The following is a 12,986-nucleotide window of genomic DNA, read 5'->3' on the forward strand; positions in this document are numbered from 1 at the left end:
TCACGCCCGGCCACGTGACCGTTCCCACCCGCGGGAAGAGGCGGAGCGAGCGGTGGATGCGGAGCGGTGCGAGGTTGAGCATTAAATCCCGCTTTAAAGGGGCCGGCCCGCGGGCTGCAGGCTGGGGAGGTGGGTGAGATAGACGGACGGACGGATTAGATACGTAGGTAGATAGACAGACGATAGAGCGTTGCAAACGTTGCATACAATGTGCTGCGCCTTGGAGCGGGTGCGTAGTGAACTGCGCGCAAAGTGCTGTGCTGGACGGAAGGTCAGGGAGCTGGGCGTGTATGAAATTGGGCATTACACAAAATCAGCTAGGTTGGAAAAGAACTTTAAGATCAGTTTCACAGCACATTGAGACTGCATCCTGCACCTGCAGCCAGGCATTTTGTGGTTCATTAAATAAGTAGTTCATTAAGAGCCCATGCTGCTCTTGGTCATGCATTAAGTACTACATTAGGTGTACATATATCAACATGTAACGTGCTTCACTTGGGGCTAAGTGTATGGTAAATGTGCATGCAACATCCTGCAGTTGAGGTTACATGTTCATTAAATTGTGCACTGAGCAGGCACATAGGTGGGCATGTGTTAAAAAAAGCATTAAATGCTCATTGGGCATCCTACATTCCTGGCTGATCCCACCGTGCTGCACAGCTCGAGCAAGGTAGGACAGCCTTTGCCCTGTTAGGCAGGTGTAGACTTGAACATGCTTTTTAAATCTGGGTTAAGTAAGGTGGAGATGAAGGGAGCTGCAGACTGTGTGAAGGAGATCCACCCCCATCACTCCTGATTGGGATCCTGTCAGAGGGGTTTCATGGCTGTGCACAGGGACATGGGGCAACCAGACCCAGCACCCAGGGTTGTGCAGGAACAGGGTGAGCAGGATCACCCTGGTCTCAGTGGCTTCCCACATCAGGGATGGCAGTGGGGCATTTTGCAAGTTTGCAACCCCTGACCAATGTATGGGTTGACCAGGCATTAAAACCACAAGGTTACAGCTCACTGTGTCACTGCTGCTGCATAATCAGTATTGGGGTCCTCGAAGCTGCTGGGATGGCCCCCTATGTCTGCATTGCAGGATACCTGGGCCATTGTGCAGCTCTTGGGGGTCCCTCCCACGGGGGCAAACACCAGGATGAAAAACAGTAAATGGAGCATGGAGACATGCCAAACACAGGCCCTCTGCAAGGGAGATTGGAGGAAAAATTATGCCAAAAGAAACCACTTTGGGGCATAGCAACAGCCTAGCTATGGCACTGGTTAGCCTGCATGTGCTGCATAGTCACTACATGGTCCTGGGAGAGGCTGAACATAGGGAAGGTAAATGCTTCAGGCACCAGTGCCCTTTGCTGTTTGCTGTTCAACAGCTTCTTCATGGCTCCCTGTGTACACGGTGAGACACGCTGTCACTGAGGTTGGTGTTGGCCAAGGCAAGCCTCTGGTCACACAAGTGTGTGATTCAGGGCAGGAGCAGCCTGTCTCTCCCGGTTGACCATGAGAAGAGCCACCACCATTATTTTGCAGCTCACAGGAGGCCCCACTTGAGTCTTGTCTTGAGGTAAATCAGTCTAACTCATTGCTGCTTTCTAAATCCTCCTAGACTCCTGATGAAGACAGGCAGGCTTGTATCCAAGTAATTGTTCTCCAGCTGCAGGATCAGACACTGCCAGAATTTCTTATCCTGCAGAATAAGAACAGCCTTGGGATCATAATCTTGCTGTGTGGTACCCCATTACCCCAGCAGCTGGGTCTGTTCCTTCATCTCAGTCCCTCAGACTCTCTGAACTTCTCAGTCACCATTTTTTCCACTTACTTAACCTTTCTCAACCCATCCATAGCCTAAGGGAGACCTGGAGGATCTGGTTGTTGCTGTTGATTCTGGACTGTGGTAGGGGAGGGTAGCCCCTCTTCATGCCAGGATGCTGGGGGCTTCGCATGTGCACTGAGCTGCCAGCAGGACTCAGCAGAGAAGCTATGAAGCTCCTGCAGTTCTCTGGGTGGGAGGCCCTGGTCAAAGACAGAGTTCTGGAGCAGTGTCACCTGGTATCTATGTCAGATACTGGGGTGGTATGAACTCAGATCTTACACTTTATTGCAGGCCTGACAGAGATGCTGCCAAGTGCCGGTGTCTATTACTTTCCATGGGAGATCAACAGCTCAGTCCCAGAAGGGGAGGCACTGAGAACATTTGGCAGGTGAGAAGGGAGCACTGCTCTCCTTGCAGGCCAGGCTTTTCCTTCACTGGCTGACCCCCCTCCCTCTGTAAGTGTTGTATCACTCCAACCAAACCAATCATTCCCAGGTTATGCTGCTATGACCTGGCCCGGTCTGAAGCTGTTCTCACCGCTCACCACAGCTCAGCTCAGTACCAGGTTTGTGTCGACACCAAGTTTGTGGAGCCATTTCAAGCCCAGGTGGGATCTTGCTACATGGTCCTGGGAGAGGCCGAACATAGGGAAGGTAAATGCTTCAGGCACCAGTGTCCTTTGCTGTTTGCTGTTCAACAGCTTCTTCATGGCTCTCTGTGTACACAGACATGCTGTCACTGAGGTTGGTGTTGGCCAAGGCAAGCCTCTGGTCACACAAGTGTGTGATTCAGGGCAGGAGCAGCCTGTCTCTCCCCATTGACCATGAGAAGAGCCACCACCATTATTTTGGTGAAAATCCAATGCTCTGGCACAGATTTTGTTCTAAAAAAGAAGCACCTCAGCAGCATCACTGGCTTAGTGAAACCTGTACTGGAACCTTCTGGCATCATTGCCAGCCACCATATCATCTTCACTCCAAACGTGGCTGATTGCAGCAATACCTCACTGTGAGCTGGCTGGGTTGGTCTTTGCCATCCTTGAAAGGCTCCAATTATATCCCTGCCCTCAGATACAGGGTGTGAGGAATGCAGCAGGCTCTGTTGTGTAGCAGGGAACCCTGTTATTTCCTTTCCTGGGTGCCCTGAGCATTACTCCAGCTGCATGGTTCTTTGCCTGGGGATTTGATCTGGGCTGGGCTGTGCGGTTGGGAAGCAAATCTCTGCTGTTGTCTTGCCCACACCTGGCAGCAAGCATTCGCATTCGTGCCATTGAAACCCTCAGTGGCATGTGGAACGCTACACTGCACATGCACTGAGTAACTGGCTAAGCCACTGCTGTGGAATTCCTTTAGAAAGGCATACTACTTTGTTTATCACAGCTTAGGAGTGAGTTGTCCCAATTTTGCAGGGATGGAAGGGGAGCAGGCTGAGATGGTGGCTGTGTCACCAGGGTTTGGCCTCTTTTGTGCATCTCTCTTACCATTTGAATGCTACCAACGAACTGTCAGTTATAGGCAACACTGAGCCTGTGCTAAGCCCAGCTTTGTTCTGTCCTTGTCTGCATGGAGGCATTCAGAAATGAGCTTAGAACCCATCCCTGCTGCGTTTCAGACAGGGAAGTCCAAACTTCATCCAGTCACAAAGTAAACAGATGCTGCATGGTAGGCATTGGCATGTCCTAGGCTCAGTGTTCCCCAGTGCATGGAGAGCATGGTGTCAGCATTTTGTAGCCAACAGGCACATCACTAAATTAACCTGCTCCTGGGCCTGCTGCTCACACTGGTGGCTGGTCCAGTCTCCTGCAAGTTCTCAGGCTATGATTATTTGGCCAGCTGGAGCCATATGCTGCCTGAGGGAACTTCTCTGTTTGCCTCCGAGCTGCTCCAGCTGGTTTTCCTTATACAGAAACTTCCTGTTTTTCCCAGGTGAGGGTCCCGTGGTAAAGGCACGAATATTGACCTGCGTGGAAGGGCTGAACATGCCCTTGCTGGAACAAGCCATACAGGAGCAGAGGAAATACTTCAGCGAGAGGCAGGAGAAGAAGATGGGAAAGAGCACGTCCTGACAGCAGCTCTGAGACCAGCCATATGCTGGTCCTTGCACTGCCATTTGCAACAGCTGTGTTAAAAGTTAATTTAGAAGGTGGGTTTGCAACATACTGAGGTTTGCTGTGGTAAATGGCAAAGTCATGATGAGGGAAACGCTTGAAGACTGTGTGAGTCAGTGTGTGCCTGTGGGTTGCCCGTTCATGCAGGTGTCATCACTAAAAATAACCTCTGGGAAGTAGGTTAGTTTGTTTAAAAAGGGTGGTTAAGGAAAGGGAGCACTTGGGTTATACTGGTCCTTTTGTAATGCAAGGCTTGGAGAGGTCAGAAACAGGGTAAGTCTCTGAACCTGGAGTTAAGCAACTTACTCTCAAAGCTCAGCAGCGTATGGGCTGTTGGCAGATAGAGGGTGAAGGGCATTAGCACAAAGTTCATGAGCCCTGTGTGGCTGCAGGTCCATGACTCCATGTGTTTGGTTACCGTGACTCAGCTTCCATACAGGAACATTCCTGGCAAAACATTCACAGATCTGGGCTGACCAGCAAAGAAACAAGAAAAACAAAAGAGTTACTATTTCCAGCAGCACTGCCTCCTCAGGTTTTCAGGAGCTGGTCTACAAGGGGGAGGGGTTAACTCTAAATATTTGCAATGCCCTGAGAATCACAACTTGACTTTCTTCCTTGACACAGCTAAGTTTAGGAGACCTTAAATCATTTTTTTGAAGCTTTTGATTGATATATTCCTAAATAAAGATTAAAAAAGAAGGCAGCCTGTCTTTTCTTGCTAAGAAAAATGCATAATGCAAAGGCCTTGCAGCAACCCCTGGATTTGCTGGATGGATGATGTAAGAAAACTTGGCGATGTGCAGTTTGCCTCCTCCTCAGCACTGGGTGTATAAGGAAGGGCTTGGCTTTGAAAAAGATGCAGGAAGAGGAGTTGAAGTTACATCAGAGCCACTCTGGTTTAAGAACATGGTGCCCAGCCCACCTGGCAGAATTAAACCAGCGACAAAAAGAACGAAAATCACTAATGTGAGATGAGAATAAGTTAGTGCAAGAGAGGAGACTCCTGTGCTATAGGAAACCCTGGACCTGGAGGCAGCTGGGACTGTGGTTTGCAGGTGGAATTCAGCCTTTTCTGCTTTTTGCTGGTGAAATGTTCAGAAAATAGGGACTGAAGCAGTACAATGCACAGCAGCAGATCAAAACACAACACATATTGGCAAAGTTCCCTGTTAGCAGCAGGCTTGATTCAAGGGCCTGAGCTAGCTCAGTAATTACAGTACTTTCTATAATCTTTAATCTTAGTTTAGCCTAGAATGTTTTTCATTCACACAGTTACAGAAATACAAAAACCCTGTCTCAGCACACTTTGTTCTGCCCAAGTCCAAAAACATGAACTCAAGAGCCAAGATTTTAACCTGGTTCTTGAAGAGACAGTGATGAGCCTGTCGTGATGGGTTTATGTTTACACCTCATCTCCTGTCTCTTCTGCCTTCCTCCCCATGCTTAAATTTTATCCAAATGACCAGGCTTGCCAGAGGGTTGGGAATAGCCACGATGCCAGGATGGGGAGCAGCCAAAATACCAGATTCCTACAAGTGTTATGAAGAAAACTTCAACCAGGAAATCAACCAACTATGAAGAAGAGAGCAGATTTAGCAGTGACTTCAAGTGGAGACATGAGAACAAATTCAACCTTCACAATCCACTGGGGAACCCACACTGGAGTTGGCCATAGCCTTGTGGATCCCTCTGCAGCCACAGAACAACCGCCCTTTGGTTCTTTCACGTTGCCAGAAATCAGGATCAGTTGCACAAAGATGTTAAGCTGGCTCAGCAATGGGTTAAAACAGTCCTTTGGAGGTCACCTGGAAGTTGGGGTCTGCACTGTGGATGCACACACCCATGACCTGCTGTGCACACCCAGAGACATGGAGCCCCCAAGCTTTCCAGAGGATGGGCCCAATGGCTCTGTCTGTCTGCAGAATCTTTATAATGGTTTTTAATCTTGCTCTCTGTCAGCTATCAAGTCAATGATTAACCCCCACCAAGGACATCTGAAAGGCTGACTGAGTGGCACAGCCCACAGCGGGAAGCTTCAAGGGACAATTGTGAAGAGAAAACAAACACATGAAACAAGAAATGAAGGGGGAAAAAAGACATTTCTGCTGTATGTGTGACCTGAGCATGCCCAGGGAACCTTCACTCTTCCCTGCATCGCCTTGCTGCCGGGCACTGTAAAAGGGCTGAAGAGCCTCCCTCAGGCTGCACAGTCCCTGTGCCGCAGGCCCAAAGCACCCTTTGCCTCCATTTTGCCCTATTTTTGCTTTAGCCAGCACACTGTGGGTCACACTGTGGCCAGTACTGGTTGCTGCACGGTGTGTTTGGTGTTTTGGGTGGGCTTGAAGACCCCCAAACACCCCCCAGACTCCACCAGGCTCTGTCTGCCTGCTGCTGCCTCAGCTGAGGGCAGGCCCCTGTGCTGGGCGAGCAGCAAGAGGGGACCCAGACCCCAAGAGCAGCTCAGGGGAAGAGCAAATCCTTTCCACACACATTTGGCTCTAGGTTTTTCCCCCCTGCTTCCTTTTTCTCCTCAGAAAGCAGTGCCAGCCACCCCCGCTGCCATCTCAAGGCAGTGGCAGCATCATGGACCCCTTCCAGGAGGTGTTCCAGAAGCTGGAGAAGATCGGGGAGGGCACCTATGGTGTCGTGTACAAGGCTCGCAACAAGCGCACGGGGCAGCTGGTGGCCCTCAAGAAGATCCGCTTGGACTCGTGAGTGGGGAAAAGCCCATGGCCCAGGAATGCCATGCACAGGGTGCTGAGGGGAGGGGGGGGGGGAAGGAAAGCAAATGGCTCCTCTGGGGCCTAAGGCCTGTCATGGGGGTGAGCAGGAGGCTCCTGAGCCCTGCCCAGTGTCCGAAATGGGGCAAGAAGCTCAAAAAAGCCTGACAGGAGGGAAAGAAATGTCTCTTATCAGCTCATGCAAGCAGCTGGGGCCTGACCTGGCCCTGCATGGCTCTGGCTTCACAGTACAGGGCAGGGGGAAGCAGCCACCATTTTGGGAGGTGTTCTGTTCCTCAGGGGCATGGTGCCTGCAACACTTCATCTCTCTCAGAGACAACTTCAAGGGTCAGGCATCTCAACCACTGTTCCTTCTGCAAGTGTGCCTTCAGGTGCCCTAAAACCAGCTCTGCCTCAGAGGTTGCACTAAGACCACCCTTTCCTTCTCCTTCCCCATGGCTCCATTTCCCCCTGCCTCATTCCAGCCTGCCTTATACACAGCTCCATGGGTGCTCAGTAAGAGACACACCGCCCCACACAGGGTGATGGGGTACAAAGGGAGGGAGAAGGGACACAGCTGTGGGATCCCGGGGGTGGGTGCTATGCAGCCTGTCTCTGCCACAGGGACTCGGAGGGTGTCCCCAGCACTGCAATCCGAGAAATCTCACTGCTGAAGGAGCTGAAGCACCCCAACATAGTAAGGTAAGACCTGGATGAACCCTCCCCACCAGCTCATGGATGAGCGCCTGCTCTGGGAGCTCTGGGAGCTCTGGGTACAGGCAGCAAGAGAGGTTTTCCCGTCCTTCGTGACTGCAGGACAGGAGCCAAATAAAGAGGAAAATGCAGGAATCATTTACACTTCCCTGGTTCTCAGCAATAGCTCACAGCACTGCTACTTCACTCCAGCAACACAGGCTGGTCCAAGCTGCTGCTGTCCTGTGCTAGATTCTCCTTTTGTATCTGTCTCTCCCTGCTCCGATGGACTCCCAGAGCAGAGCCTTCTGTGGGAGCAGGGATTTCTGGGTCTGGAGGACGTGCTGAAAGGTACCCAAGGGAGCACTTGTATTTCTTTTGCAGGCTCCTGGATGTCATACACAGCCAGAAGAAGCTCTATCTGGTGTTTGAGTATCTAAATCAGGACCTGAAGAAATACATGGACTCATCCCAAACCAGAGGGCTTCCTTTAAGCTTGGTCAAGGTACAATGTGGAAGGAATGCTAACAGGCAGGGCAGAAGGCATGTGTCCTTGCTGCCTTCTGCTGGGCAGAGCCAGCGCTGAGCTGCTCATACCTGGGCTGCATCTGAGGAGGCTCATCCTTGGCTGGAGGCATTCAACCTCTCAGACCTCCAACATTTCTGCTGGGAAACCCTCATGACACTATTGCTCAGTGCTTCCTTTTCCCAGCTGTTTCCAGGCTCTCCAGCCCATCTCACTGCAGCACAAACTGCTCTTAAGAGGACAACTGAGGGATCTATTACTAATTGCCTTGTTACAGAGTAATAGATGTGTGGAATGAACTGCCACTGGACTGGAATCTCTGTATCCATGTAGGGTGGGAGTGGTTTGTGTGGGTCTCTGAGTAGTGGCCCACCAGTCTAGTGTTGCATTATAACAAAGTCTTTTTTCCCGTTCAGGTCTATAAATGAGATCCAGCCTTCAAAGTAGTTTCACTGTGGCCTTGTTTGAAATCTTTTCTCTCCATAGAACTACGTTTTCCAGCTGCTGCAGGGTGTGAGCTTCTGCCACTCACATAGAGTCATCCACAGGGACTTGAAGCCGCAGAACTTGCTCATTAATGAAGCAGGAGTAATCAAGCTGGCTGATTTTGGGCTGGCAAGAGCTTTTGGTGTCCCCCTGCGTACGTACACTCATGAGGTACTGTTGAGGCTCTCTGCTACCTGAGAGTGGGGTACACAATCCATAGTGAGTGAACAAAAGCAGCATAAGTTACTCATCCATAATGGAGGCACAGGCCTGCACAAGCACATGCTCTTAACATCAGCTGCAGCTACAGGGCTACCTCATGTCCCATGGAGTGTGCTGACTGCTCCTATCCTAGCCTGCCTGCAAGCTGGGTTCCCACCTTCTCTGCATTGGGTATATTTATTTGTTGCAAAAGCTCCTGTTGAAGGATGATCTGTTAATCCCAATCTTGCTGTCACTAAGGTATTTGTTAATTCAGCCTGGCCTTGGCATGCTCTGGTTTGTACAGTCACTGCATTATAGCTGAGAAAAGAGGATCCCATGCCTCTGGTTTCATCCAGGGAAACAACCAAAGCTTGTTTGTTTGTTCCTTACCAGGTAGTGACTCTGTGGTACCGAGCCCCTGAAATACTGTTGGGATGCAAATATTACTCAACCCCTGTGGATATCTGGAGCGTCGGCTGCATCTTTGCAGAAATGGTAGAATGGGTTTAGTCTTTTTAATGAGCAGGGAGGATGCAGCTGCAATGGGAAGTGGGGAAGAAGGGGCAAGACATAGAGCATCTGTGATAGTGTGGTCCCACCCTATGCTGGGGTGTGTTTTATGGGTAGTACACTAAAGATGATCTTAATGTCCTTTCCAACTCAAACCTTTCTATGATTCTATGACGGTTAGCTGATCTTTAACTGTGGGTTCAGAAGGAAATCTGCCACCCTCATGGGCCTGGCAGAAGGCAAAGCCTCGGTAGTCCGGCTGCAGTTCCAGGTGGGCGGGAATTTGGTGCCTCCCCTTGAAGAAGGGGCAATTTCAGTCTTTTTGCTTCAGCATTTTGATCCTGGGAGGAGATTCCTCTTGCAGGTGTTCCTATAATAGGCTGCAGAGGACTAACACTCATAGCATGACAGAGTGGATCTCCTGGGGATCCATACACCACTTTGAAGGGCTCTTGTTATCCCTGCAGTGTAATAGCACTATCCCTAGCTCCTGAAGCAGCTGGAGCTGCCAAGCAACAGAGACTGGGCAAGTAAGAGGGGAAGGAGCTAACCTGCAAGAATGGGTGTTAGGGAACTGGAGACAAAGAATAAGGCACTGGCTGAAAGGGGGGGCAGCCTCAGGGGAACATAGATCCATGGAGAGGAGTTGGAAACAAGCAGCCAGACACCTGTGGCTTTCCAAACCACTGACCTGCCTGTGTAGTTGTTTGCATCTGCTGGGACATAGGATTGCTTACAGCAGGAAATAGAGCTGATAGAAAGATGGGAATTGGCTTTTCTTTCCCCTGCAGGTGACCAGGAAGGCCCTCTTTCCAGGGGACTCTGAGATCGATCAGCTCTTCCGGATCTTTCGCACTCTGGGCACTCCCACTGAGGCGACCTGGCCTGGAGTAACCCAGCTGCCTGACTACAAGGAGAACTTTCCCCAGTGGGCAAGGAAGGAGATGATGGAAATTGTTCCCAGCTTAGATCGAGATGGTAGAGACTTACTGATGGTGAGTAACAAATGCACTGTTTTTAGGGACTTTTCTGACCACAGAGTCACCAGAACAAGACCCTTGAGACATGCAGGACCTTTTCAAACTGAGAAAAGAGCAGGGACATTTGGGACTGATCTATCTGGATGTGCATTAGCTGATATGGCTCTAATGCTCATCTCTGCCATTGCAGAAATACCAAATCATCAAACAGGGCTCAGTCCTGGCTCTAAAGTGGGACTGTCATTGCAGGTTCCTCTAGGAAACCACTGCATTGAGGGTGAAGAAACCCTTCTAACATAATTCCCATGGTAACTCCAGCTGTGGGTTACCCTGAAAGCCTGGAGAGGAGGAAAAGCAGGACCAACATCTGCATCTGGGACCAGCCACATGCAGGTACAATCCATCATTTTGTTTCTAAACTGCTAAATCTTCTGGGTTTGCTCTTGGCAGCAATTGCTCCTGTATGACCCCAGCAAGCGCATCTCGGCCAAGACAGCCCTCAGTCACCAGTACTTCTTCCAGAGAAGCCCTCAGAAGCCTGAAGAGCAACATGGGCGGCAGAAACGCTGCAGATGAGAAAACACAGTTGGGATCCCTTCTCCTGAGGAGCCTGGAGGGGACATTCTCACATTTATTGACTCTCAGCCTGTTGCTGGGGGAAAGTTGGAGTTACAGCCAGTAGAACTCTTTCAAATGGGTCACGTGCAAAAGTGGGGGGGTATTTGTCAGCGTAAAACATTGAAATATAAGTGAGCGATCATCTTTCAGAGGTTTGTCCTTACGTTAGTGAGCTAAGGTGACACAGTGATATCTGCCAGCACTGGAGTCATCCCCGCACCCCCAGCACCAGCACATCCCCAGGTGTGCGGTGGCAGTTTCTGACAGCAGGGTGTGCCGGAGCTCCACTGTGGGGACGGGAGCACTTACCTCCTCTGCTGCTGTTACCAAAGCCTTGGTTTGTCAGCACTAGACAAGTTGTTTAATCTGAGCTGTTTAACAGAGCTGACAATCTGTTCTTTCATAAGCTGAAGTGCACTATATGATGTCTTAATTTGTACATTAGCTGCGACCAAGAATCCGAAAGATCCAGTTAACATAAAGTACAATGCATACAGCTGGAAACAGGAAACAGTAACAGCTAGAACATTGGTTGTCTGTCATCAGTCCAGGCATAATGCTGTTTCCTTCACTTTATCATCTTGAAAATGTTTTTTGTTGTTCAAATGATTTGAGAATTGTCCCTAACTTTTGGTGTGGTTTTTACATCTTTTTCTTTTCAGTACAGAAGAAAAATAAAGGCTTGGCATTTGTTCTTTGGTAGAGGCAGCCCATCAGCTAGTGAGGCAGCCCAGTCTGGCTCATCCTTTTTTCCCACAGAGCTCTTGTCCTTTTCTTATCTCTTGTTCTCTTTCTTTCATCCTTTCCAGCCCAAAACCTTGGCAGGTGCAGAGATGTGCTCTCACTTCCACTGTGGACACTGGGCTGCTGGTTTTGCAGGCCAATGCTGTCTCGATATGGTAAGCTGGGCTTGCTTTCCATCAGAGGTTCCCACAAACCAGTTCAGTTATGTTCTACTTTTTAAATACCCAAAAGACAGATCTCTAATGCAGGGAAGACAAACTTCTGTGCTTCTGCTTTTCATGCACTCACACAGGTGCCCTCCTAATGACCTTGATCCTCAGAACTGATTTTAGCATAAGAATGCTATCCAAAAAGCCATCACATTCATAGACTTTCATGACAGATAAAACACTGCAGTAATGGAGAGGGACACATAGAGCACACAGAGCTGTAGCAACACTCTCCTTCCACATATACCACATACAAGACAACTTGCACAGGGGAGGGAAACTTTAGAATATGTCCTGAAAAGTCCTCTCAGCCCAAGACCTGCCTGTATAAAACCGAGTTCAGCTGTTCCTTGGCATCATAGAATCATAGAATAGTTTGGGTTGGAAAGGACCTTAAGATCAACCAGTTCCAATCCCCTGCCATATGCAGGGCCACGTCCCACTTAAACCATGTCACCAAAGGCTCTGTTCAGCCTGGCCTTGAATACCACCAGGGATGGAGCATTCACAGCTTCCCTGGGCAACCCATTCTACTGCCTCACCACCCTAACAATAAAGAATTTCTTCCTTATATCCAATCTAAACTTCCCCTGTTTAAGTTTCAACCCATTACCCCTTGTCCTATCACTACAGTCCCTAAGAACAGTCCCTCCCCAGCACCCCTATAGGCCCCCTGCAGATACTGGAAGCTTGCTCTGTGGTCTCCATGCAGCCTTCTCCAGGCTGAACAGCCCCAAGTTTCTCAACCTATCTTCATATGGGAGGTGCTCCAGCCCCTGATAATCCTTGTGGCCTCCTCTGGGCTTGTTCCAACAGTTCCATGTCCTTTTATGTTGAGGACATCCTCCACCATTCATTCCTCTTCCCCACCCAACACGAGGCACCGAGTGGCTCTGCTTAATTCCTGACATCAAAAAGACCTTTGCAATCCCTATTGCAGCAGCCACACCTCCTGACAAGTCCCAGTGACAAAACCCTAGGATACCTCCTGACACATCCCAGCAGTGAAACCCTGAGACAACTCCTGACAGATCCCCACAGTGGAACCCTGGGACATGTTGCCAAACTGCCCCTGGGCTGGGCTCAGCAGCAGCCTCCAGAGCTGCGTGGCAGGAAGACTGAGAAGCTGTGCTCCTGCAGCATCTCATAGCCTCTATGTGACAATGTCCAGCTCACAGGGGCACATTTGTGAGACATGGATGAGTTCTGCTACAGGAATATGCCCTTGCATATGTTTTTTTAGGTTATTTCATTTCATAGAGGCAATACTCTGTTGCTTCCTCTATGTAAGAAAATGCTTGTGTTGTACCAGACAAGCTGTTTTTAGAAGAAGTTGCTTTTTTATTTGTTTTCTTAAGATCTGCATTAAAAAA

At 49.7% G+C, this 12,986-nt stretch overlaps 2 protein-coding genes across 5 annotated transcripts; both read left to right on the plus strand.

The window, feature by feature from the left end:
* The first annotated feature begins 39 nt into the window (after positions 1-39).
* Positions 40-4,573, plus strand: TEN1 (TEN1 subunit of CST complex). Of its 2 annotated transcripts, none has more exons than XM_031044863.2 (4): positions 40-129; positions 2,105-2,201; positions 2,309-2,466; positions 3,739-4,573. In XM_031044863.2, the coding sequence occupies exons 1-4, from the start codon at positions 57-59 to the stop codon at positions 3,876-3,878; spliced, it is 468 nt and encodes a 155-aa protein (XP_030900723.2). In that variant the 5' UTR covers positions 40-56; the 3' UTR covers positions 3,879-4,573. The 2 variants fall into 2 exon arrangements, with proteins under 2 accessions (XP_030900723.2, XP_030900725.1); XM_031044865.2 differs by lacking the exon at positions 40-129 and adding an exon at positions 142-163.
* A 1,931-nt stretch (positions 4,574-6,504) lies between these two features.
* On the plus strand, positions 6,505-10,664 carry CDK3 (cyclin dependent kinase 3). 3 transcript variants are annotated; one of them, XM_005144281.3, is made up of 7 exons: positions 6,505-6,634; positions 7,268-7,345; positions 7,721-7,841; positions 8,349-8,519; positions 8,946-9,047; positions 9,854-10,057; positions 10,493-10,664. In XM_005144281.3, the coding sequence occupies exons 1-7, from the start codon at positions 6,507-6,509 to the stop codon at positions 10,616-10,618; spliced, it is 930 nt and encodes a 309-aa protein (XP_005144338.2). In that variant the 5' UTR covers positions 6,505-6,506; the 3' UTR covers positions 10,619-10,664. The 3 variants fall into 3 exon arrangements, with proteins under 3 accessions (XP_005144338.2, XP_030900721.2, XP_030900722.2); XM_031044861.2 differs by lacking the exon at positions 8,946-9,047; XM_031044862.2 differs by lacking the exon at positions 8,349-8,519.
* Positions 10,665-12,986: the final 2,322 nt, after the last annotated feature.

Source organism: Melopsittacus undulatus, chromosome 11 (genome assembly GCF_012275295.1).
Source record: "Melopsittacus undulatus isolate bMelUnd1 chromosome 11, bMelUnd1.mat.Z, whole genome shotgun sequence".
NCBI classification, from domain to species: Eukaryota; Metazoa; Chordata; class Aves; order Psittaciformes; family Psittaculidae; genus Melopsittacus; species Melopsittacus undulatus.